The 27809-nt window shown below is 36.9% G+C and overlaps 2 protein-coding genes across 2 annotated transcripts; both read right to left on the reverse strand.

Annotated features, from left to right (window-relative positions):
• Positions 1–1387: 1387 nt before the first annotated feature.
• On the reverse strand, positions 1388–13768 carry LOC141406023 (uncharacterized). The gene is made up of 5 exons (XM_073990990.1): positions 13750–13768; positions 2181–2333; positions 2012–2112; positions 1796–1952; positions 1388–1729 (listed from the first exon to the last, which is right to left on the reverse strand). Exons 2-5 carry the CDS (start codon positions 2320–2322, stop codon positions 1509–1511), a joined length of 621 nt encoding a protein of 206 aa, XP_073847091.1. The 5' UTR covers positions 2323–2333; positions 13750–13768; the 3' UTR covers positions 1388–1508.
• A 268-nt stretch (positions 13769–14036) lies between these two features.
• LOC141406022 (uncharacterized) lies at positions 14037–22672 on the reverse strand. Its single transcript, XM_073990989.1, has 3 exons — positions 22454–22672; positions 22169–22246; positions 14037–15421 (listed from the first exon to the last, which is right to left on the reverse strand). Exon 3 carries the CDS (start codon positions 15418–15420, stop codon positions 14239–14241), a length of 1182 nt encoding a protein of 393 aa, XP_073847090.1. The 5' UTR covers position 15421; positions 22169–22246; positions 22454–22672; the 3' UTR covers positions 14037–14238.
• Between the last annotated feature and the right edge of the window lie 5137 nt (positions 22673–27809).

Raw genomic sequence — 27809 nt, forward strand, 5'->3', positions numbered from 1 at the left:
TAAAGTGATAAAACTTACACGCTAAAACATAAGTTAAGAAAGCAGAAACACATAAATACTTACCCAAACCTAGATCTCAAAGTTGCCTAAAACTTACCTTAAACTTAAATTGAATCTGCCTAAAATTGCCTAAAACTTACCTGTTAAAATTGCCTATTTAAAATCACCTAAAAATTGCCAAAAAATTATCTACTTAAAACCTAGTGAATTGCTGATAAAACCTTGTAAATATTGCCTAATTATAACTAAAACATAAATTAAATTTGTGAACTAACCTAAAGCATCAATAAAAACCCTACATTGAATTGAAACTAGAGTGTCCAAAACCGAAACCGGTTAACCGGTTACCCGGCAAGTTTGTATGACGTTATTCACACGTTTTGGAACTAGTACAGTGAACTAGGAACTAGAGCTGTAGTAGCTACAATTTAAAACCAATATTTAGTCCAATATAGTAATTATTAAACAGATCAGCCTCACTAGGGGGAGTATGTGCATAATTAACACAATTTTTAGACGAATGTCAGGTTATAAAGGGTAACGGTAACAAAATTAATGTTGGATTCAGTCATTTCACGATAAGTTGAGGTTGGCAAAGCGAGACGAAGAATCCGGACTTAATGAAATGTAAACTTAATTCTTTTGGTACACAATATTATATTTGTATTGTTTACCATTGTTATAATAACGAAGTCGTTATACTTAATTTACACCTTGTCGCACATTTTTAATCAACTATTTATAAATTATGAGCAATTTTGTACCTATTTAACAAAACCGGTTTAAACCGGTTAACCGGTTTTGGCAAATGCTGAAAACCGAAAACCGGGTTTTGAAAAAATTAAAAATTTCGGTTAACCGAAAACCGTTTTATTTGGAAACCCCGGTTTTTTGGACACCATAATTGAAACATAACAAAAACAAATCTTATTATTACAAAAAGGCAAACCAAAGGTAAGTCGCGAAACACATAGTATTTAAAATAAATCAAGTTGGTTAGTGTGTGACCTTTTCTATTACCTGAATAGAATAAAGGTTATTTCAGTCATTGAGAAACAAGGTCAAAAAGTCATAACCCTAATGTACATCCGACCAATATGCTACGGACGGCCATTCGTGGTTAAACATCTCCGTGAGATTATACAGTGCTCAACTTGTAGGAGAAATAATCAAATAATTCATCTAAGGAATTCGAACTAATAAAACAAAAATAACCCTATACGGTTTAAAGCAGAAAGATTTACAAAACACTTACTGTAATACTAAAAATCTGTGACCTTTCATTGTTTGTTTCAATAATTTTTAACAATCGATTTGTTTATTCAATAAATTTTCTTCAAAAATCTTATTTTATACATACATATTAAAAATAAATAATTGCGTTGGTCATATTTTTCGGCTTATTCTCAGCCCTCTAACAATAACAATAAAAGCATTCGTTTCATAAAAAGTTTCATAAAACTATTCGTTGGTTGGTTCGTTTTTTGTAACATTTTTTTTTTTTGTTTTTAACAATTGACCTTGTTCACCTGGATGTTAGGTCTCGGAGGTCTTACGGGTTTAGTAGGTTTGTGGTGTTTATTCGGAGCATGTTTATTAACAGGTTTCCCATGTTTCGATGGTTTAGCTAAAACTTCAGTCTCATCCAATATCTGGTGTTCATGGGTAGGTGGCAGACGTGTTTGTTGAACCAGCAGATAGACGGGATAGAATAAATACACCATGGTGACTGAAAAGGAAATAAATAATATCTATTAATTACTTAAATATTTTTATTTAAAAACTTCCATCTTACCCAATGTCAAGCCATGCATTAGTGGATTTATTAAATTACCCACCGTTGTATCCTTGTGCACATAATCCTCAGCAAAGAAGAAAACAGCACAGCACATCAAGAAACCCAAGACCATGTAATTGCCAATAACAAAGGCTGATATTAAATTAACGCGTCGCTGGAAAGAATACAATCAATTCTTAATTACCATCAACAATTCTTGCAATATCTACTTACCGCCAGTATACCAGTAATTAGCAGTATGTCAAATATGAAACTGGAGAAACTGAATAAAAATATTGCCAATAGTACCGGCAGGCCAAATGCAGCTATTTTTGCTAAATAAAATAAGAGAAGAAACTTTATTAGTACATTAAAAATTGAACTATGGAATTTGGTGACTTACGATTGTCATGTGGTCTCTCATAATAGAATATCAAATAGTATAACAGTCCCATTGCTAGAGCAGTAGAAAACAAGAAATGAAACCATCCTATGATCAGATTAATCCAGCTGGCAATAGTTCGTCTCATCTTTACCGCAGTCATGTTTAATGTTTCTGAAATGAAAGATAAGGTAAGAAAAATATATAAACATTTATATATACGTAGTGATTTGAATAATAATCGTAGATTCATTTCATTAGCACATTTCAAATTTTTATTTGTTACTTCATTTTTGTGTATAGGAAAGATCTGGATGTTTCTTAATGGTATGTTGGCTCAGATCCAAAGCAGTAAAAATCACCTGATATTTCAACGATCAACTTATCTTTATTTCACGAAGAATTGTACCCAAATTTCAGTAGAAGTTCAAGTTTATTTTGCACCGTCTCTTCTATTACTCATTTTATATTAGTTATTTATAAATCTAACAAGAAACTATCAACTGTTGTCACGTATTATAGACAATTAAAGGCCACAGCCTTCAAAACGTATTTTTCCAAGTATTATAGACATCGTTTACCCAATATTAGCGTTTAAACTTGAAATGGCTTTTATTCCAATTTCAATTTTAAAGAATCGTAACAGTAGCATTCAAACTTGGCAGTCGTACTCAAATTATTAAACAATGTGCTATTTCGGTGAAACACTTCAAACCGCACAAATTTTGGGATTTTTGAAAGAAAATTATAAAAAAAACAAGGCTATAGTCTGGTCGGGGCCGACTATGTGATATCCTACACCACTACCCCTGTGCATAAGCTTTTGCCTAGTAAAATTCAAAATATTAAAATTGGGATAGCTTAGCGCCTTTGCTCTGAATGTATTCATTAATACAGGTCAATTTTGTTGAAACGCATTTAAGTGCATCGTCAGTACAACTCAAATAAAAAAATGGAAAAGTGGGATGTACGCCAACCATCAATAGGCTTCTTTCTCTGTGAGACCCCCATCAACCTCCAACCTACTTCACATCGTTGTAAAGGTGATATTTTCTACTTTCCTTGCCAGCTTTTGCTTTCGATATACCTCTTACAGAAGAGAGATATTCACTTTGAAATAAAACGTTGGCCTTTTCTCCAAATAAGTTTTTTTTCACATTCCGACCCAAAATGTCGTTTCGATCCAATCAAAATTGCGACGTGTAGCGTGATTACAAAAAAATTAAAAAATTGGATGTATTACCGACTATTGCGATATCTCCGTTATTTGGCCACCTACGCCAACCTACTTTGCATCATTGTAAAGATGGGATTTTCTACTTTCATAGTCAGACTTTGCTTTTCGAAGGTTCCCAAAGCTGCGATATTCGTCATTATTATTAAAATCGCAAAAATGAAAAGTTGTGTTCTATTAGCGGCTATTGCGATATCTTCGACCCCTGAATATTATCCGACCATCACCTTCATCAACCCCCAAAATTTGGTGACGATCGGATTAAAATTGTAGCGTGATTACAAGGTTTAGATGGACAGACGGACACACATGGCCAGATCGACTCAGCTTGTCGAGACATTCATTTTGGTATATATACATATGTATGGGTTTACGACCATTATTTCAATGCGTTACAAACTTTTTGGCCAAAACCAACTTATAATACCCTCCCCACATAGTGGTGTAGGGTATAATGAAATGACATGACATAAAGAAGAAATTAAGTTTTATTGGAAGTTTCTCGCAAAAAGAGTATTCAAACAAAAAAATTAAATATTTCTTAAACAAATTGGGCCGCCACCCTGCGTTCATCCCTGAATTAGGAATTAACTAATTATTTCTTACACTCTAAAAATACAACCTAATCCATGACCCCCAAATTAGAGCGCACAATAGGCCTCCTTATTGCTTAAGTCTATGTCCACACGGACATGTGATGATTTTGCATCACCCCTCTTTTCAACCTAACCTAACCTGAAGTCCCCAGTGGTCATAAAACATCTTCATCAAAAATTGTCAACACGGCAGCTTTTTAGGAGATTAGCTACGTTTTTTGACCGAACTACCTGTAATTAAGTATTTGAGGTTCACAAAATATATCCACAAACAAGTAAGAAAAGCGTTAAGTTCGGCCGGGCCGAACTTTTTATACCCTCCACCCCGAAGTGTATTGAATTGAATAAGAACAATTAGTTTTATTTCATTTATGAAAGTACTAAACTCTTCCTTTTATTGCAGGAGTAGTAACGGGTGTTTTTTACAGGTTTGTTTTTCGAATAGAGATAAAACTGGCATTTTGTGGTCAAATCTGGCAACTCTAATGTCATTTATGTTTGGTTTGGTTTGCCATTTCATCATGAACAGGTTTGCAAATCGTGCAAATTTATTTCGAAAATAATGGTTCAGTTCGCGAAGTTTACCGCAAGCTCCGTCCATTTTATGGTCGACATAATCGTCCATCGGAACAATTAATTCGGTTAACCATGGATAGTTTTCGCACTACGTTTACTCTATATGATAATACGCATCCGCAGAGACGTCGAACAGTGCGCACCGAAGAAACAGTTGCCGCTGTAGAGCAAAGTGTTGAAGAGGACCCGAATGAATCGATTCGCCACCGTGCACAGCAATTGGACCTTTGTCCATCAACATTATGGAAGATTTTGCGCAAAGATCTTGGCTTGCGACCTTACAAGATCCAGCTTGTGCAACTGATAATAATCCCTTCAAAACAGTTAATATGGGGCGACATTTTTGTTCTTTTCAAAACATGGACCAATATTTACAATCTTCCGAATTCTTTCTATGGGGGCTATATTAAGGCGTAGACCTATACCGACAAAATACCGAAAATCGGGAGGTACCTTCTTATGGGGTCTATATCAAAACCTTGACCTATATAAACATTTTATGGTAGAAATATTTCTTAGCCTGTGGAAACACAAAATACAGACTTACAACCGATTCTGTGGTCAAATGGGACTAATACATTCAAAATATCTTAAAGTGACGCGTACTATACATGGGGCGTTATATGGGGGCTCTACCAAAAGGTGGACCTATATAAACAAACTTCAGTAGAAATGTTTTTTAGCCTCTGGAGACACAAAATACCAAATTACAACAAATTCGGTGTTCAAATGGACTAATACATTCAAAATATCTAAAAATGACGCGTACTATATATGGGGCCTTATATGGGGGCTATACCAAAACGTGGACCTATATAAAAAAAATTTGGTAGAAATATTTTTTAGCCTCTGGAGACACAAAATACTAAATTACAACCAATTCGGTGGTCAAATGGGACAAATATCCTAAAATTTCGTTAAAAGACGACGCGTCACGCGTCACTTTGTATGGGGGCTATACGAAAACGTGGACCTACATAGCCCGCTTTCAATACCAAAAGTCATACATACATATAATAGATTTTACCAAAATTTCATCCACCTATTTCAATCCGTTCGGAAGCTGGAGTGATTTCCACTGACGGACGGACATGGCTAAATCCATGTAGAATTGCACGCTGATCAAGAATATATATAGTTTGTGGGGTCTAAAATCATTATTTCGAGTAGTTACAAGCGGAATGACAAACTTAATATACCCCCCATCCTATGGTGGAGGGTATAAAAATCGAACAAGAATTTTAAACCGACCAAAAAATTCACCAACTGTAGTTTTCCTAAAATTATTTGTTTTTGTAGAGGCGAGAACAAAAAGATTATGTCTGTTTGCCATTTGTTCTGTTCATGAGAGAGCAAATACAAAAACAACACAGCGGGTTAACGCAATATACTGTCTTTAAAATTCAGTTCTTTATCTTGCTAAATTTGATACTGAAGACAAGTTGGGAAATTCTGTATTTGTAACCGACAATGGTTCCAACGTTGTTTCGGATTTTAAAAGATTTAAACGTATACCGTGCGCTTGCCCCAATTTGAACTTAGTTATGGATGATGTTGTTGAAAAACATCCTCTTCCCGAATTGGGAAACGTTATTGACTGCTTAAAAAAGCTTGTAAGATATTATAAACACTCGGAGCTAAACAACATTAAAACAAGATATAAGAACACGTTTGAATTCAACATATATTATGCTTGAGAGCATATACCAAGTCCAGAATGAGATTAAGAGTATTTTGCTAGAAAATAATGAGTTGGATCGTATATCCGACTTAAAGCTAGAACCTCTATTGGGTTGTCTCAAAATATGCAAAGAGTGTTCCGAAAAATTAAGCTCGGAAAAATACCCTGCTGTGCGTATTAGCGTTCAAAGCCAAACTCATAACTTCAAAGGCAGCGCAAAAAAGCGTTTGTCATGAAGAAATACAATTCAACCGCATTTGCATATGAAAAATTAAAAGTTCTAAGACAGAGAAGTCGATACGTCTGAAGAGCTGCTCAACAAATAACGAATCCAGGTCACGTAATTTGGTGACTGTATGGGTTCGAGTCCTTGGCTTTCCTTTTTCACTTGCAAAAAATGTTCGATCATCAAGCTAACTCTAAACGAGAAAATTAATAAAAATCATTAAAAATGATCTTCGCCCTAACAGGCAAAATTTCAAACTTTTGAAAGTTTGCTCAATTCTTGCCATTGACTCTCAATTCATGAAAGATTTGAAAGCAATGATTGTTTACATTGTTTAAACGCTTTGTACCAGCAATGGCACATCTTATAGGGATGTTTTTATTTCCGCCATTTAAGCAGATGATTTTTTATTAGAAAAAAAAGAACTGATGTAATAGCTAATGTAAAAGCAATGTTAGCTGATATACAAAGTGAGAACATAGAGTGTTCTAAGTATAAGCACATTTACACGAATTTTCACAGTTTCTTGATCCAAATTTGGCAAAAAGACGAAAAATGGACAAGTCTCTAATTGATAAAGAAATTTATACCTATTTAGAGAATGCCGTATCTAGCCAGCCTGATGTTTTAAACTTATGGAAAGAGTCTAATCTGAAATTTTTAAAACAATTAACCAGGAAAATTTTGGTTATACAAGTCAGCTCAGCAACGAGCGAGAGATTTTTTCCACATCTGGAAATAATGTTTTTAAATAAGAATATGAATATAAGTTTATAAGTAATTTTGCAATATGTATATTTTAGAAGTATATATAAATATTTTGTGAACAAATAATTGCACAACCATATGAATATCTCTTTTTTTTTTGTTGTAATTTCGTGCGTGAGTGTGGGTGTTCGTGCCTTCTTGAAAAATGCCGGGTTTGTGCGTGAATGTGCATAAAATTTTTGTTCCGTGTTCGTGCATGTTAGTGCCTAATTATTTAGGCACGCGCCCATCTCTACTTCCGTTCGTTTTTCTTTTTTCTACACGCAGAAAAATTTATGTTAGAAATATGTTTGGATCCAAACAAATATATGTTTGGGACCGGTTGCAAACAAATATATGTTTGCAACATTTTGTAACATATCTCAATTTGATATGTTTGGGTAAAAGATATTTTTTATGTTAGAACATTTTTTCATGGGTGGAGAGAGGATGTTTGTCAACGATAGTAATAACAGTGCTCTTGCGGCTGTGGAATGCTGTTTAATAATAAAGAGTTGTGTGTATTGTATAATAGAAGACGTAGAAGCGAAGAAGGGGGTTTTGGTGGCATGTATGCGTCAAACTCGAGTGTTTCTTGTTTTGTTCTTGTTAACCAAGAAGAAATGATATGAATTATATTTTTTCTTTCTTCAGTGTTTTAGTTGCCTTTGTAGAGTCAAGACGGTAAAGTTAGTGAATAAATCAGTGTTTTGTGTTTTCTTAAAGAAATTGTACTTTTTAGTAAATTAAATGCCCAATACATTTTATAATTGAATCGGAAAGTTGAATGGAATTATTTTATTGGACAAAGAAATGGCATTTAATATTGGTAATTACATACATACTTATGTATATTTGAAATATGGCATATCCATATTTATTTATTACATTAGATAATCATTTGATTCTAGATGCCGATTCCCCGCTGATGATTTCAACTATGAGGACAATTTGTTTTATTTCACAACTAAGGAGAAGCGTTCAACTACGTTTCTATATATTTTCCTTTTTAAAAGTGTAACTATTTACAAATTATTTCAATCAGTTTTTCTTTTATTAAAGTGTGTTATGTATTTCTTTGGAATTTTGTATGTACCTATGTGTTTGTTGTTCTTTTGCCTTTCAATAAAAAACCACAACATTTGTGTGTATACTATAGAGATAGCCAGTGAGTTCTTACTGAGAGCAAGTGAGCACACATTTTAAAGTGTTTTACATTGAATTTTACGCTCCCTTGCTCTCAGTAAGCGCCCACTGGCGCATGTGTTTGTTTTTTTTGTGCCTTTTGGGTTTGTATTTTTTACACCCAAACATGTAAAATGTTTGCACCCAAACATAGAATTGTTTCCACCCAAACATATCTTTTTGCACCCAAACATAAATATATTTTCACCCAAACATAAATATCTTTGCACCCAAACATGTATATGTTTGCACCCAAACATATATTTGTTTGCAGACCCAAACATATATTATGTTTGGGACTGTTGCAAACATATATATGTTTGCTGCAAAATATGTTTGGGACATATGTTAGAGAGGCCGTTTTTTTTGCGTGTAAATACTTCCCAAACCGAAACAATTAAATGAAACTATCAATTAACCGTTCTTTTGTGTTTTCACTTTTCATAGTTCTTATCTTCGGAGTTGATACATAAAAAATGTCTTTTTTTGGTGGAGGAACTATGTATTTCCAGTAATACCCAACTGTAATAAAAGTTGAATTTGTTCAACCTCAAATTTTATACGCTCAACGTATTTCGGTAGTATTCATAAGAATACATGCATTCTTCTTTTGTGGTAAAAAACGCTTTAAGTGTTCGGGCGTTGTTAGCATGTGCGTTACAGAAATTATTCAAAAAAATCACATCTTATTCGCATCACATTATTTCGCACAAAAAGTAACATATCCGTAGGGAGCTGGACTTTATCAACCATCAGCAGTACAAACACGACCATGGACTGTTAGTCACATTTTTAAAGCAGTAGGCCGTTACACCAACAAAACTCTGCATGATTTAATCCCTAAGGTGAGACAATCCGTTATTAAATGCCCTTTTTGGATCATGTCCATAGTTAAGATTTTTTGGAATTCTTTGATACCTATATACATTTTTTTACATCTAACTTCTTTCTTTCCAAAAGATAGAATTTTCCATTGTAATTAATTGAAATTTAATCCAAGTAATGAATCATTTTGAAATTTTACTATTACTATTTGCAACGATTATAATTTGATAATTATGCCTAACTGTTTCATTATTTATATCCACTTTCTGTAATTTGACCAACAAATTTATTATCCTCAAATCGAATTTATCGTAAAATTTCACAAACAACGCCGAAATTTGCTCTTACTTTATTTATTTATTTTTTGTTTTTTTTTTTTCAAACTTAAAATTCTTTAACCACCACGTTTCACGTCCGTTTGACAACTAAATGACAATGGTATTCCCCGAAACGGGAATTACATCAGCCACGGCGAGCGAGAACACACAATTCCTGGCATTCCAAAAACACACAAAATTTCATTCGTTACAAATCACGAAATTTTCAAAAACAGAAAAGGGCCAACAGAAGGGAAGGGCAGCAAAGTAAAATCAATGGCGCCAATAGGTCGAATGGAAAATGCTAACTAAGACAGTTATCAGTGAAATAAGCTCCCCGAACCTGAACCACGAAACCTTTTGTTCGGTTAGCCAATCAAATAACGAAGAAGCTTGTTGACCTCTTTTTTTTTGAATAGAGATATTGACACTCCAAAGATTCCTGACCTACACACTCTCCCAAAACACACACGCGCACGCACGCACTCTAATCCAGAAATATGTACATACACCAACACTAATAATATTTATTCATATCCTTTTGTTGTTTTCATTTCAAAACCAAACACCCACGACCAAAATAGTCCCGACAGCTGAACAAATCTATGACGCCAAATAACTGGAATTCTAAAGGACTTTTGGTTACATTGACTTTTGCTGTTGTTGTATTTTACTTTATGAATGTGTGTGATGTTTGTTTTTGTTGTTAATCCAGTGAAAATATTTGTTCTTGTCTTTTTTGTTACTTTTATTTTGGTTTAAATCCACAAGTGGTTCACAAATGTTGAAAAGTTGTGCTTTCTTGTTGTTGGTGGTGGTTGGCGGTGAGAATGTTGTGACATCATAAAAGTCCGTTGGCAAACAAACATGTATAAAGTTGTATGCTATCATCGTCCTATTCATATTCCCTTAAATGTGAGCAGTTATGCTGCTGTCATGTTTTGAATAAGAAATTTTGAGAATATTTCGTGGATAGTAAGTGCCCCAAAATGAATATCCTTAATGACTTTGAAACAATTTAATGTTTGCTAAAGGTCATAAGGACAATTATTGATACAACAAAAATTTGTATTTTTAATAGAAATTTCTAGTAATTACCTACACCGTCCATTACCGTATACAGCCGCATACAGCTTAAAAGAAAACACCCTAAAATTAATTTCCTTCATCGTCTAACGGACAAATATGTATTTAGTTTTTGTTGTTAGTAGTGGCCTGACGTCATTGCCTTCCTGTAAAAACTTTATGAGTTTATATTCCTATACAGCTCCTGAAGTCTACCTTACTTAATAAACATATTAACGCTGCTTGTTTGGGCCTAAACGAATTCTTATGTCTACCACCATAAGGAAATTTTATTCCTATAAATATATTTAAAAGTTGTCTATAAATGGGGACCATGGAAGAGACTGATCAACTGGATAATTATTTTTCAGGGAGGAATTCAATTCACTGATGCTATAGATTGTTAGAGAGAGAGAAAAGAGAGAATAACAGACCAAAACCCATAAAACGAAGTTACACCCAAGTCGAAGCTTAAATAAGTAAAAAAAGTATTAGTCGATACCATCAGATTGATTTATACCTTCAGCTTATGACATGAGGTTAGATTTTGCTCACTCGGAAATCTTAGGTTTTTTGTGTTCATCCTGAAAATATATCACGGTGCGCCTTAACCAACTTTAAATAAAAGGAGCTTACACCTGGGAAGTTTTTGCGGATTCTGAAACTGTAATGTTCATAAATTGGCAAAATCAAAATACTAAAAGAAATCGCGGGAGGGCTTTTTCATCTCCTTATAAAGCAATATCATGCACGCTGCTCCTTTACTAACTTTAAATGAAAGACGCTGATACCTGGGAAGTTTTTGAGGATTCTGAAACAGCAATGTTTGTAGATGAGATAAATCAAACCACTAAAAAATCGCTGGAGGGGTTTTTAAATAAATCGCGGTCAAAGTTTACATTTTTAGTTTTTTTTAGGTTTTGGCGATTTTGCTTGAAAACGGCAAGTCCTATCAAAATCGAGCTAAAGAAAATATTGTACCTGTGAAAATTCTCTAGAGGATTGACCTTTATGATTTGTTCCTAGGTTTTACCATTTTTGACATATAGGTCCCATTTTTGGGTTTTTTTGTTAGATTTTCACGATTTTGCTTGAAAACGGCAAGTCTTATCGAAATGGAAATCATATAGCTGTGAAATTCTCTACGAGATTGGGTTTGTAATTTTTTCGTAAGGTGTACCATTTTTGAGCTATATAAGTTTAAGTTGGGAAATTGCAGTCATGACATTGTTTTATAAGGAGGCGATACAGTCAGTGCTTTGTCCCAATTTGAACTTCTATATCTCAACAACTAAAAAAGTATCAGTCGGCTTTGCCGACAGAGATATACCCTCAGCCTGTGTGAAATGAAACTTGCATCTAGGGACAGATCGAATGTATTTAGCGTCTATCCTGAATTTTGTGGCCTTTTTTGGACATTTGAACTTGCCGACAAAAATCTGGGTTAGGGTCAAAGTTCAAAAGTGTTGCGGAGGAGGTACTTAAGGGAATAGACCGACATAGTCCAGTAGTCATTTCATTGGGTCATTGTATAACTTTTCGACCAGTATGCCAGGAAGCATGGACTTGTCCACGGAAAACATAATATCGCTGTAAGCAGGACCACAACGATCAGCATCGGTATACGTTTCCCTTCTCCTGTTTCTTCGAACAGACCCTAAACTGCACTCAGACACCAATGTTGAACTTTTGTGGGGGAGGTACCCTAAAGAGAAGATCGATATCGGCCATTTTAAAAGTTAAACTAAATTTGGACAAAATATTAGGAGATCCAAAGTTTGAACCAAATTGGTTACCCCTTTGAAGAGATATCCTGGATACCATTTTAGTGAAATTTTTTATATATTGGGGGGAAGTACCGGAAGTTGTTGCCCATCTTCGAACTGAAACTAAGTTTGGACAAAATATTACGAGGTCCAAATTTTGGGCCGAATTGACAGATCCTTTCGAGTGATATCGTTTGCTCCAACCTCTACACACGGTGTCATACGTGTTTTTGGGAGATACCCGAAGGTGTGGAACGATTCAGTCCATATTGGAACCTCATCTAAGTCTGGTAGAAATTTCACGATGTGCATGGTACGAACCATATCGGTTACTTCCTTAGAGTTATCGTGCGCACACATTTTCGAACTTTTGTGGGATAGGTACCGGAAGGAGTGGGCCGATATAACCCATCTTCGAACTTAAACTAAGTTTGGACAATATATTACGAAAGCCAAATTTTGAACCGAATCGGTTGATCTATTAGAGTGTTATCGTGCGCTCCAGCCAGACAGACGGACGGACATTTCAACATCTCAACTTCAAATTTTCTGAAACGGATATCGTCCAAACATACTTGGGGTCTAAAACCACTATTTCGATAAGGCACATTTTGCCCGTATGATAGTGTATATACCCTCCTTAGCATAAATGCTGAGGGTATAATCAAAGTGATTCGGAAGCAGGTCTTACAGTTAACTTATCCGAAATGTTGTGTGATAGGTACCCTAAGGAGTGGACAAATAAAGTCCATATTCGAAACTGATGTGTATCTTGTAGATATATTTGGACGTGTAAAGTATATATTGGGTGCCACAGTGGTGCAATGGTATGCACACCCGCCTTGCACGCTAAAGGTCGTGGGTTCGATTCCCCGGCCAGTCAACATCAAACATTTCTCAACGGTGGCAAAATACCCCTCAGTAATGTTGGCGACATTTTCTGAGTATTTCAGCCTTGTACAACTTCTCTACAAGTGGTGTCTTAGACACGCCGTTCGGACTCGGCGATAAACAGTAGGTCCCATATCATTGAGCTAATATGAATCGGGGTTCACTCATTGATATGAGAGAAGTCTCCCCTGTTTGTGCGATAATTATAAAGTATAGACCAAATCGGTCCCTCCCTTCAAGAGTTATCGTGCGCACAATTTTTCCGAATATTTTTGAATTTTTGTGAGGGGGGTACCTGAAGGAGTGGACCGATATGGCTTATCTTTGAACTTAAACTTGGACAAATTATTTGTTTGCGTAGCAAATAAATATGAAAAAAAAGAAGAAATAAAAACACAATTTTTTTGGCAGTAAATAATTCAAAATAATATTGGTTTTATTGAGGAATTTGGGTTATAATATTATCGTAGATAATATTTACCTTTGTAAAAGCTGTTGCTTTGGCGAAATGCAAGAACGAATTAACAAGTGTCAACAACGAAAGCGTAGGTGTTGTAAAGTGGCGCTCAATGCATTAGTTACTCGTTAGAAGTTTGACAGTACTACTTTGTGCCGTAAGCGCAAAGTTGTACTTCAAAGTAGCAAAGAAATTCTAACGTATGCAAATTTATGAAAATTAGTAAAACGAAAACAAAACCAAAGTTTGATTTTAAAATTAAACATTGCCGCCAGCATTGCAACATCTAGCCATGTTGCAACAAGATAGAATTATATATACATAAAACAAAGTGGAAAAAAAGTAATTTTAATTCATTTCAGTATATATGTATATTTTTAAATTCATTTTTTCAATATCAAGGTGCTCGGAGAGCCAACGCAATTATAATATTGCTTTTCAAACTACCTACTAAACGAGCTCGTAAAGCACGCAGGTCGCGGGACACCGTATGGCTGTCATCACAAAAAAGGGTTACATGGGACATGTACCGGAGACAACCCAACCAAAAATGGTGAGCTGTGCCCACGGGAAACCCGGACTAGCATATTTTTGTGGCTTCATGATTCGGGGGTAAACATCCGGGCCTAACACCATAGCAATGCGGCCAGCCCTGAAAAACTGGGGATCCGCTAGCATCATGCCACCGTAGTGGTCCTTAATGGTATCTGAAGCTGTTGCTGATGGAGTTATGATGTGCTGCAAGTCGGATACCCTTGCAGACACTAACAGTCTCTCACTTCGACTGTAAAAGGACTCCAAGTTGAGGGGACAGTACTGGTCCTGGTCAACATTAATTGGAGAGAGCTGCATTGACTCTACCAAGGATCGACAGATGCGACTGTTACCTGCACACGGATCCAACAGGGCCCGTACTGGATAACGTCGATCACCGAACACCAAGTTGCACACAACAGTGGGACCCAGGGTTACCATTGGTTGGATGCTGAATGTGTGTACAGGGTTGTACCTCACTACAGACGGACAAGGGAGTGCAGGCGGACGTGTCGAGACGGACAGACCCGAAGAAGGACGAAGGTGTTGGAGGTTCTTAGACTCCTCTCGCGACAAACAGGGGTGCAGAAGAGTGTGGTGCTTCTCATTGCATTCTCGACACCTCTGCTCACTTGTGCACTCTCGGAAGGAGTGGGATGCGCAAAGGCAGTTGGAGCAGATGTGTCGAGAGACCAACGTCCGGACCTTTTTTTCCAAGGACATGCCTCGGAATCTTCTGCACCTCCTTAATGGATGCGCCTTATGGCAAAGAGGACATCCGGTTGACTTTAAACCGCCACTTGAGCCAGAGTTTCTCGTTCCCGGTTTTGAACCCTTCGTCGACCCTTGATGTCCACCAACAGGTATTACACCAGAACCCACGATCTCCTCTGAGGGACGAACGGATTCAGTGCTCCCGACCTGGATCGGCTCTTCTAATTTCTGCGAAGTCAGTGCTGGTGGAATCTCCTGCATGGGAGTATCAGCTTCCGTAGCCTCAGTCGTAGGACCTGGTTCTGTTGAGGTCGTTTCCGCCGTAGGGTTTGACGATACCTCCTGAGATGGTGCCAATGGAACGTCAACTTCTCTTTCCTCGTCAGACATGGGGGTGAGACCCTCATAGTCGGGAAGAGTTGCAGCCATCTTACCAATATTTTCCATTCTGTGAAAAGATAGAGAGGCCGCGAAGTGAAGAGAATTAAACAATTATTTATTTTAATTGGTCAAAATAACCAATTTGACTACTGGTCGTCTTACAATTCCGTTTTCGGTTCGTACATCGGCGACTCGAACGTGACCGTCGCTACCGGGATAAACGTTAATTACGCGACCTAACTTCCACGATGTGGGAGGCAATTGTTCATGACGAATGACTACGATATCATCCGTTTGTATATCGCGCTGCGGATGCTGCCATTTGTAACGCTTTTGCAGACTCTGCAGGTACTCTTCTTTCCACCGTTGGCAGAATTGCTGAGTAAGCGCTTTTATCTTACGATACCGATTCACGATATGCAACGGAGCTTCGTCAATTAATGGTTCTACAGGAGCAAGAATTGGAGACCCTATTAGAAAATGACCCGGTGTTAGCGCTACAGCATTTTCGGGACTATCATTCATTGGGCACAAAGGCCGAGAATTCAAACACGCTTCAATTCGAGAGAGTATCGTTGATAACTCTTCAAAAGTATATTTTTGGTTGCTAGCGTGTCTTCTAAAGTGCAACTTAAAACTCTTAACCGCAGCTTCCCAGAGCCCACCCATATGTGGTGCTCCAGCTGGGATGAATTTCCATGAAAGCTCCTGATAACTATATTGTGAACACACCCTATCACGACCTTCATGAAGTACAGCCTTGAAGTCACGCTCTAATTCTCTAGACGCGCCAACGAAATTGGTACCATTGTCTGAGAATATTGTTTTTGGGCAACCACGGCGTGAAATAAACCTTTGAAATGCCTCTAAAAATGTTGTCGTTGACAAATCTGAGGTGGCTTCTAGATGTAGTGCTTTCGTAGAAAAGCACACAAATACACATACGTAGCCCTTCGTAATTCTACAACAACGACCTGTAAACGACTTTAGATCGAAAGGACCAGCAAAATCTATACCTGTAGTGGCAAATGGTCTGGTAATGACAGTTCTCTCCGGAGGTAGAGATGCCATAATTTGAGAACATGACCTTTTCTTTTCTAAAATGCAAGGTTTGCATTTTCTTGTAACCTTACGAATCAACGATGTTGCTCTAGGTATCCAATATTGCATGCGTAACATACGTAAAACTAATTGAATTCCTCCGTGAAAGGAAATACGGTGGAAGTATTCTACCAACAGAAGAGAAAATCTGCAATTGTAGGGTAATATAATAGGATGTTTCTCTGCGAGAGGCAATGTTGGGCATTGGGCTAATCGTCCATTGAGCCGCATAACTCCCATATCATCTAACATAGGATTAAGAGGGAGCAGAGAGCTTTTGGAATTCAATGGCCTTTTATTTAGTAAACAATCATACTCATCCGGAAAATGAACTTTCTGAGCTACTATAGCAAGACGTAATCTTGCATTTTTAATTTCCATGGCCGTAGGATGTTTTCCATCGAAAGTATGTCGACCTTTATGCAAAGGATGAGTTTTATGGAAAAAACGGTAAACCATTGCAACAGCGCGTAGCGCCCTATCTAGATCTGAAAAATCATCCAGTATATCCTTATGTTCCGAAAAGAAAGAAACATGGCACCTTACTGGGCGCATTTCAATGTTCGTATCAGGAACAGGAGTAGACTGAATATCCCACTGCGAAGAATCTTGACGAAGCCATTGTGGTCCATGCCACCAAATTTCTGACAATGACAACTCTGACGGTGAAAGTCCTCGGCTGCCTAAGTCAGCAGGATTGTCTTCAGATCGTACGTGAAACCAATTACTTTGACCAACATTTTCATGTATCCTACATACCCTATTTGCAACAAAAGTGGACCATGTAGAAGGGGTTTTCTTTAACCATGAAAGGACGATCGTAGAATCGGTCCAACAGTAAACTTTTCGAAAAGATATATCAATTTCAGCTACAATCGATTTATACAGTTCTGAAGCTAAAACTGCACCACATAATTCTAATCGAGGGAGAGAAATGGATTTGATCGGTGCTACTTTTGTTTTGCTAGAAAGCGAAAATGTAAAAATTTCACCATTAAAGGCAATGATACGGATGTACACCACCCCCGCGTATGCCTTTTCCGAGGCATCAGAAAATATATGAAGTTCGGCTACACAATCAGGCACATATTTAACCCAACGAGGTATTTGAATCGAATTAACGCCCTGATAAGTTTCTACGAAGCTATGCCATTCATGTGCCGTCGTAGACGGAAGCGAATCGTCCCAATCAATCTTATCTAACCAAATACGCTGCATTATAATCTTGGCTACTACAATTACGGGGCTCAACCAACCTATGGGATCGAACAACTTAGCAATTGCAGACAAAACTTCCCTTTTGGTATAATTATCTTTGATGGCAAGGGGCTTGACATTAAAATAGAACATATCCAACTGAGCATTCCATCTAATACCCAGAGGCTTAGAGCTACTAGCTTCCACGAAGTTAAGAAGCTTAGAGTCTATCAAATGTTCAACGGGAAGGGGGTCTAGGATGGAGCGATCGTTAGATGTCCATTTTCTCAACTCAAATTTGGCGGAATCTAATGCATTAATAAGTTGATCCCTAGACCTTTGCGCAGTCTCCAAATCGTGATATCCCGTCAGGACATCGTCAACGTACATGCACTTACGTAATATGTGTGCCGCCAGCGGAAAATCGGCTTCAGTATCTTGAGCTAACTGTAACAAAGTCCGAATGGCTAAGAAAGGGGCACAGTTAACTCCAAAAGTTACAGTTTGTAACTCATAGTCCTGTATAGGATTATTGGGAGAATCCCGAAACAGAATCCTTTGAAGAGAGGTATGAGCTGGGTCTACCCGTATCTGGCGATACATTTGGGTAATGTCACAATTAAAAACATATTTATATAATCTCCATCGAATTATGAGGAGGACCAAGTCCAGTTGTAAAGTCGGACCGACGTGAAGAATGTCGTTGAGGCTTTTCCCATTAGATGTTTTGTTAGATGCGTTAAAAACCACCCTTAATTTGGTTGTTTGTTTATCGGGGTTGATAACGGGGTGATGAGGCAGATAACAAACCGAAGAGTTTGTCGACGTTGTCGAAACTGGCCTCATATGATCTAACTCTAAATATTCACGAACCACTCCATCGTAAATTTCCTTAACTTCTGGTCTTCTAAGGAGTGATGCCTCATTACGAAGAAATTGTCGTAGACAATTCGTCCTAGAGTGTCCGAGATCTAGTTGGCCTATGAATTCATGTTTAATGGGAAGTGATACGACGTATCTTCCATTAGAATCCCTATGAGTGGTTCGTTTGAAGTTATCCTCACAAAATTGGTCTGAAGGAGACAATAATTTGCGCTTTGGGACTTCTTCTAGTTCCCAGAAACGAAGTAGAGTCTCGTTGAGCTTCTCTTCGTGGGAATATTTCACATTTGTTGAAAAGGTAGTGACGTTACTAGAAGAAGAAATGTTATTGTTGGACCTGTAATAATCCAGCCGAAAACGGTTTTCTGTGCGACTAAAGACCCTAGTATATTAGACTGTATCCCCTGAAGAAGTATTTTCGGATACAGATCTGCTCCTATTAACATGTCTACTGGACGACAGTCAAATAGATTTCTATCTGCCAAACGTAAATTTGGCATTCTAGATGCAAGTTCTTTGCTAATGGAGAAGGACGGAAGATTGCCTGAGATAGTGGGAACTACTAAGGCTGTCATTTCCATAAAGATCGTAGTATCTACAGGGGAACCTACACATAAGGAACATGACTTTCGTGACATTATCGAAACAGCCTGATTTACTCCTGATATTGTAGCTTGAGTGGAGGATGTGGCTATACCAAGACGCTGTTGTAACCTTTCAGTTATAAATGATGCTTCAGAAGCAGGATCTATTAGAGCCCGAGCTGGATACGTAATACCCCGGTGAACAAGGTTCACCATAGCTGTGCCCAATAGAACTGTCCTGTTTTGCGAAGTATGGAATACTTGCCTATTGGAGCTCGAAATCTGACCTGATGACGTTGTAGCGATATTTGGGTTAGTTTGATTGGATTGGGAATTGGTTGGAACAAATTCTGATTGCAATGGGGGTTGCGACGTCGTCGTTCTATTATTAGAACTGTTATTTTGTACCGTATCATGATGGAGTAAAGTATGATGACGTTTGTTGCACCTTGAACAACTGTGGGAGCTAGTACAATTCCTAACGTCATGACCTCGAGAAAGACAATTAATGCAAAGCTTGTGTCTTTTTGCTAGTGAGAAACGGTCGGCCGAAGAGCGCTTTCTAAATTCTGGACATAATCTTAAATGATGGAATTGCCTGGGACACAGTATACAACACTTTTCACCAGAGGATTGTGAAGATTTCGATGGGGCCGCATTCGTAAAATGGGTCCTAACTTTCTTCTGCTCTGATCGTTTGTTGGAATCGATTCCTTTTATATCCCTAAGACAAGTAAGAGTTTGAATTCTTTCCGTTAGAAAGAGATCCAAATCTTTCCATGAAGACAACGCAGATTTATCTTTTATGCTTTGTTCCCACAGCGTAACTGTAATTTTGGGAAGCCGTTGCAGACAAAGAAAAACTAATATTGGGTCCCAATTTTCAGTAGCAACTTCATAAATTGCCATGGCAGAAATGCACCCATTTATACCTCGTTGTAGACCTTTCAAACCAGCGCTCGTTTCATTGTCAAGAACTGGAAGATCAAAAAGAACCTTGAGTTGGTTGTTAACCAGAATGCGAACATTATCATAGGTTTCTTTTAAAGATTTCCAAGCTAAACTAAAACTTCTATGAGTGAGAGGGAATTTTGACACAATATCTCGTGCATCGCCACTCGTTTTCTTGAGCAGATGACACAATTTTTCAATATCACTCAGGCGAGAATTATCAATATAAATAGCTGAAAAGAAATCCCTGAATGTTGGCCAAGTAAGAATGTCACCATTAAAGACATCGATGTCACATGGCGGAAGATTAATACTGTGTAGACAACTCTCAGCGTTGGAAACAAAAGAACCTTCACCAAATATACCACTTTGACGCGAAACGTTCAGACCAGAAGCAATGTCTTCTTCTAGAGGCTGTGCTGCACGTGGAGTGCTTGCTTGATTAGATACCCTAGCTGGAGTTTGGTTCTTCGTTGAAGGACGAAATTTGTCTATTTTCCTATTTACAGCTGATAATATCTTAACATATGACTTAAATGCAACATCATACTTGCTATTAAGGGACGTGAGTTCATTAGCCGAAGGCTGGTCACTTGACTGAATCTCATCTAGGCAGTTGTCAAAGAGATCTTTAACCTTATTCCAAAGTACCTTAGCTTCATCCCCATGAATTTCCAAGGAATACGTGTCAAGCTCTTCATCTGGAAGAGTTTCAAAGTTTATAACGAACTGTACCAGAGAATCAGTAGCTCTGATAAAGGATTGAAGAGAACTCAAAGGCATTTTGATGGGTTAATTGACTTTTAAAACCAGATCAAAGACTAAAACCACAAGTATGTAATAAATTTCCAACAAAAAATTGTTGAAATTTCAATAATTGACCAAAAAACTGTTACTGAGACAAGTTGAAGTTGAAAAAATAAACTTCGATTAAACAGTAAAACCCAAAAATCAATGCGATTTTATCTCAAAACAAGAGGAATTAGAAAAAACTCTATTAAAAAACCAACAAAATATTTATTAAGCAGCAAAAACCCAATAAACTGCACGGTAAATATGAAGTGGAAGAAACTTTTCCTTAAAATGTAGCGAAAACTACACCAATTTGAGAGAAAAGTAGAAAAAAATCAAAAATTCACTTTTTTCAGTGTGTGAAAAAGCAATAATTTTCGCTCAGTGTATGCGGAACATACAATCACTGATTGAAAATACCAAAAAATTTCCAAAAGTTCAAAACTTTTTCAAAAAACCGAAATTATTTTGAGAAAATTCAAAAAATTCACCAAAAAACACTAATTCAACAATGTAGTGTGCACGGACTGTAAGATGCACACGACCACAAAATGTTAACTGTATTAAATTTTTTCCCAAAATTTTAAAATTCAATAAAAAATCAAAATTCGAAATATATAAATTATAATTTACGTAATAAAAAATAATATACTATATATTCGTATTTATCGAGGACCGACTGTACAGTACGCCCCGAATTTCCAACAATTTTTTATCCGCGTACGTATTCGTAAAAATACCCGAAAATATTTTCCAAAAAAAAAAATTAATTTATTTTCGACAAAAAATTATTACCAAAAATTTATCACGCCACTTGGGTAACCCTATTCGTGTGCATACAAAGGTTTGATGTGGGAACAGTGAGAAGACCATCCAACATTAACAACAACAACAGTACTGGCTAATGCAGTCAATGTGGTTATGTGGTTCACTGAGTGCCTGTATATTTTGTTTTTGTATTTTTCTAATTTCTTTTTATTCTTTAGCCTTTATTTTTTGTTGTAAAACACTATGTAGGCTTTTTGTATGTGGATAAAAATAAAAAAAATATTAATAACCACTGAACGATATTTAGGCACTTTTTCACTGTTCTCACTTGTTTTATTTTTATTTGTTTTGCAATATCTCTTAAGGAATATCACTTTGCATGCGACGAGTAGGTTTGACGGGAGAATAAAAACAACAACAACAACAAGCCGCGTATTGTAAGACGACCGTAGGTTATGTCTTTTGTTTGCAATTATTTTTTCGAAAAAAGTAAACAAATTGAAACACTCGCGAATGCACTCTTAAATAGAGATACGTACCTTGATTTTTTAACGATTATTATGAGGGAAATGAGGGTGAATTAATGAGGTGATGGATGTGTTGTGGTTGGCTTGCTTCTATGAAAATAGAAGAAGAGAAAAACCTTTATAATTGTCGTAAACAATTGTTTATCCGGTTCGCTCAGGACCAAATGTTTGCGTAGCAAATAAATATGAAAAAAAAAGAAGAAATAAAAACACAATTTTTTTGGCAGTAAATAATTCAAAATAATATTGGTTTTATTGAGGAATTTGGGTTATAATATTATCGTAGATAATATTTACCTTTGTAAAAGCTGTTGCTTTGGCGAAATTCAAGAACGAATTAACAAGTGTCAACAACGAAAGCGTAGGTGTTGTAAAGTGGCGCTCAATGCATTAGTTACTCGTTAGAAGTTTGACAGTACTACTTTGTGCCGTAAGCGCAAAGTTGTACTTCAAAGTAGCAAAGAAATTCTAACGTATGCAAATTTATGAAAATTAGTAAAACGAAAACAAAACCAAAGTTTGATTTTTAAATTAAACAATTACGAAGGCCAAATTTTGGACCGAAGAGACAGATCCATTCGTGAGTTATCTTGCGCTCCAACCACTACACCGTGTCATAGGTTTTTTTTGCAACTTTAAGGCTATTTTCTCAGGAAGTATGTACTTTCCCCGTACGAAGCTTATACCGCTATATGGGGGGCACTGAATACATGTTGTTGCAACAAAAATCAAAGCGATTCGAGAGAAGGTCCTAAACTGAACTTATCCAAAATTTTGTGTGGGAGGTACCCGAAGCAGTGGACGGATTGAGTCCATATTGGAACCTCATCTAATTCTGGTAGATATTTCACGATGTGCAAAGTATGAATCAAATCGTGTGCTCCCTTCATGAGTTATGATGTGCACAAATTTTCCGAACTTTTGTGGGGGAGGCACAGAAAGGAGTGGATCGATATAACCCACCTTCGAACTTAAACTAAGTTTGGACAAAATATTAAGAAAGCCAAATTTTGGACCGATTCTGCTGATCCGTTCGAGAGTTATCGTGCGCTCCAACCAGCCAGACAGACAGACAGAAGGACGGACATGGCTAAATCAACATTTTGCCCGTATGAAAGGCACATTTTGCCCGTATGAAAGTGTATATACCCTCGTTACCATAAATGCCAAAACTGCCAACGTGAATCTAAATAATATCAGAGAAATATATATTTCTTTCTCCAGAAATTGACAAAAATTATGTATTTTCCGAAATGGGGGAAATTTTTCTCTTTAGTAGCACAAAATGCCCACACCTTTTGACCTAATTTTTTTATTACCTTAGTTTCTGTACGACTACTATCGAAAATAAAAATCGGTGGTGACAAAAATTTGTGAATTTGGTCAGGAAAATCGATTTCTGAACCATTCAGAACCATTCATATCTTGTTGAAAACGTAAACAAAAATCTTGTATTGTTTTATTTTATTTATTTTTTACACATTTTATTAAAAGTCGTCAAAAATTTTACTTAAAACAACATCAATAACAATATTATTTACACTATAAAAATATTAGATTGTTTGTAACAAGCATTATTGTCAAATCACGATTTTCTTACAAAAAAAATATTCTCAAAATAAAATTGAAACTTAAGCCCTAGCATGGTAAATGCCATTGGTAATAGCGGTGGTTTGATAAGTATATGGTCCCATGCTGTTGGGATAGTGACGCATTTTGTAATACAGACTGTGAACAGGCGAGAAGAATAGTAAAGTCAATCCTGAAAGAAAGAGAGAGCACATAAGCATTAGTAGTATGCGAAGCAATATTACTTTTTATGACCTACCAAACCAACTTAGATTTGTCACAAAATCTGTTATTAATACATTGAATGTTGCCTCCACCATATCCTCGACGAAGAAAATAATTGTTATGAAAATTAAAAATCCCAACGCCACATAATTACCGCAGACAAAAGGTGTCATTAGCCGATGGTTTTCCTAATTGAAGAAAAAACAAATATTAATTAAATATACATATAAATGTATCTGTTAGTATATAATGGAATGAGGAGAGAGAAAGAGTTCAAAACCACCGAGGAGGTTTCTCACAAAGGACAATTTATTGTATATCCTACTTGAAAACGTTTAAAGGTAGAAACTGTTTTATATATTTGGGAGCAGCCACAAATAATAGAATTAACATATGTTTTGAAATAAAAAGAAGGAAGTAAATGAGGATAGTTGGAATGAGAAAGGAACAAACTCTCGCCAATCATGCGAAAGAAGACGGTAAGAGGTTGCGAGATAAAATCTTAGAATAATCAAAGGAACCAATGTACGTATATGGAGAATATCGATATCATACGAACTTGAAACTGTATGAAGTATGAGTTAACAATGTCATAGTTAAGTGATAATGTGAAATTTGGATCCAGTTTTTATGTTCCAAGTCCCAAGTCCTAATCATGGTATTGGAAGGCAAATTCTCTATGGTTGATATAAAATTAAAAAAAAAAACAAGTAAAAAAGCATTAAGTTCGGCCGGGGCGAACTTTTCATACCCTCCACCATAAAATATTCTGAACTAAAATGGAATAATTACTTTTCATTCCTGTCCCCAACTTTAAGTGGGTACGTCAGATAATGTTTATGTACATTTATGCTTCATTCGGGAGGACCTTTTTTATGGTGCCTATATCTAACTATGTATGTTGACAATTTTTGGTAGGTACTGTTATATAGGGGTTTATATAAAACATGGGCCTATGTTGACAGTTTTTGATGGGAGCCTTCAATGTCAAATAACTCCTAATTCGGTTAAAAAATTTAGCTAGAATCTTCAAAATATCGAAAATCGGTACATAACGTGGGAACTTCAAATGTCATTAACAGCTAGTTCGGAGGTATCTGGGCTATACGAAAATAGGAACTTAAATGAACCGTTATATGGGGGCTATACCAAAACGTGGACCAATGCCCACAAGTTTTGTCATATAAGTTTATTGACATTTAAGAACTTTAAATGTCATATTATAGCTACATCGGTTTGAAAATGTAGCTACAAACGTCAAAACACCGCAAATCGGGGGTACCGTTATATGGGGGCTATACCAAAACATGGACCTATGTCCACAAGTTTTGTTAAATAAGTTTATTGACACTTAAGAACCCTAAGTGTCAAAATATAGCTAAATCGGTCTGAAAATGTAGCTAAAAACGTCAAAACACCTTAATCGGGGGGCACCGTTATATGGCGGCTATACCAAAACGGGGACCTATGTCCACATCTTTTGTTATATAAGTTTATTGACACTTAAGAACCCTAAATGTTAAATTACAGCTACATCGATCTGAAAATGTAGATAAAAACGTCAAAATACCGCAAATCGGAGGGTACCGTTATATGGGGGCTATACCAAAACGTGGACCTATGTCCACAACTTTTGTTATATAAGTTTATTGACACTTAAGAACCCTAAATGTCAAATTATAGCTACATCGGTCTGAAAATGTAGCTAAAAACGTCAAAATACCGCAAATCGGAGGGTACCGTTATATGGGGGCTATACCAAAACGTGGACCTATGTCCACAACTTTTGTTATATAAGTTTATTAACACTTAAGAACCCTAAATGTCAAATTATAGCTATATCGGTCTGAAAATGTAGCTAAAAACATCAAAACACCGTAAATCGGGGGGCACCGTTATATGGGGGCTATACCAAAACGGGGACCTATGTCCACAACTTTTGTTATATAAGTTTATTGACACTTAAGAACCTTAAATGTTAAATTATAGCTACATCGGTCTGAAAATGTAGCTAAAAACGTCAAAATACCGCAAATCGGAGGGTACCGTTATATGGGGGCTATACCAAAACGTGGACCTATGTCCACAACTTTTGTTATATAAGTTTATTGACACTTAAGAACCCTAAATGTCAAATTATAGCTATATCGGTCTGAAAATGTAGCTAAAAACAGCAAAACACCGTAAATCGGGGGGCACCGTTATATGGGGGCTATACCAAAACGGGGACCTATGTCCACAACTTTTGTTATATAAGTTTATTGACACTTAAGAACCCTAAATCTTAAATTATAGCTACATCGGTCTGAAAATGTAGCTAAAAACGTCAAAATACCGCAAATCGGAGGGTACCGTTATATGGGGGCTACACCAAACCGTGGACCTATGTCCACAGCTTTTGTTATATAAGTTTATTGACACTTAAGAACCCTGAATGTCAAATTCTAGCTATATCGGTCTGAAAATGTAGCTAAAAACATCAAAACACCGTAAATCGGGGGGCACCGTTATATGGGGGCTATACCAAAACGGGGACCTATGTCCACAACTTTTGTTATATAAGTTTATTGACACTTAAGAACCCTAAATGTTAAATTATAGCTACATCGGTCTGAAAATGTAGCTAAAAACGTCAAAATACCGTAAATTGGGGGGTACCGTTATATGGGGGCTATACCAAAACGTGGACCTATGTCCACAACTTCTGTTATATAAGTTTATTGATACTTAAGAACCCTAAATGTTAAGTTATAGCTAAATCGGTCTGAAAATGTAGCTAAAAACGTCAAAATACCGCAAATCGGGGGGTACCGTTATATGGGGGCTATACCAAAACGTGGACCGATATATCCCATCTTCGAACTTGATCTTCCGACGGCTAAAAAAATGGTATTCCCCAATTTTCAGCGACATCGGTCAACAAATGCGACCTGTATGTTGCGAACGGACGGACGGACGGACGGACGGACATGCATAAATCGACTCAGAAAGTGATTCTATGTATATCCCTAGAAGGAACTATGGGTCTATCTCGCTTCCTTTTGTATGTTACATACAAATGCACTAACACATAATACCCCTTATATAGGGTATAAAAACACCACCGTTGAAGAGGTAGTGGAGGGTTATATCATGACCGTCCTCAGATGACCGTCCTGTCGCTGCCGACAGACAAGCACTTAACAAACAGAACGCCTTGACGGATGATAATGTCGATTAGGAGATGGATGACTCTCCCAATTTCTCAACCATCAAATAGTAAGGCCCGGTAGAGAAAGGACAGACACTGCTTTAGAAGAGCTGTGAATTATTGCTCAAAATTTGTGAAAAAAAAATCCCAGGAGATTTCTCGTAGACGAAAACTTCGTGAGGTGCTTCGAGTACCCTCACGTTAAGAATAGTTTGTTACCTAACAAACAGATTCCGCTTCCTGGCTCCGAAAACAAAAAAACTGTGTTGCGTACACAGGAGCCGGTCAAGTTCGAAAAACCGGTGTCCGGATTCCTTACGAAAACCAATGGTGTCTGTGACATTGCCCGCCATTTTGATTTAATCGATTTCAATGACATGGTTTGACTCCAACAAAGTGGATCCCGCTGCGAAGATGTCACACCCTGGGACCTATTGTGACAGTTCCGTCAGTGACTGCCGCTAAACCTTCTGGGGGAAAACAGGAGCTGGTAGGGTTTTGGTGCTACGAATTTGCGTAAATATTATAAACAGATATGCAAACTCGGTGGCAGCAAACAAGTCCAGATCCTCTGGGAAAAATAATACAAATTCGAGTAGGTTGATGCGGCGTGAAGTCAGGTGGCAGCTACGTTCATCAACCTCAAAGCAGGCTAGTACCCTGAAGACG

This window comes from Musca autumnalis, unplaced genomic scaffold (assembly GCF_047663935.1).
Source record: "Musca autumnalis isolate F117 unplaced genomic scaffold, ASM4766393v1 scaffold_5, whole genome shotgun sequence".
NCBI lineage: Eukaryota > Metazoa > Arthropoda > Insecta > Diptera > Muscidae > Musca > Musca autumnalis.

Coding starts and splice junctions, on each gene's coding strand:
- LOC141406023 (XM_073990990.1), bottom strand. CDS start 2,322: ATGACTGCGGTAAAGATGAGACGAACTATTGCCAGCTGGATTAATCTG. Junction 1,953..2,011: donor TAATTACTGGTATACTGGCG/GTAAGTAGATAT, acceptor TATTCTTTCCAG/CGACGCGTTAATTTAATATC. Junction 1,730..1,795: donor AATGCATGGCTTGACATTGG/GTAAGATGGAAG, acceptor TTTCCTTTTCAG/TCACCATGGTGTATTTATTC.
- LOC141406022 (XM_073990989.1), bottom strand. CDS start 15,420: ATGGAAAATATTGGTAAGATGGCTGCAACTCTTCCCGACTATGAGGGT.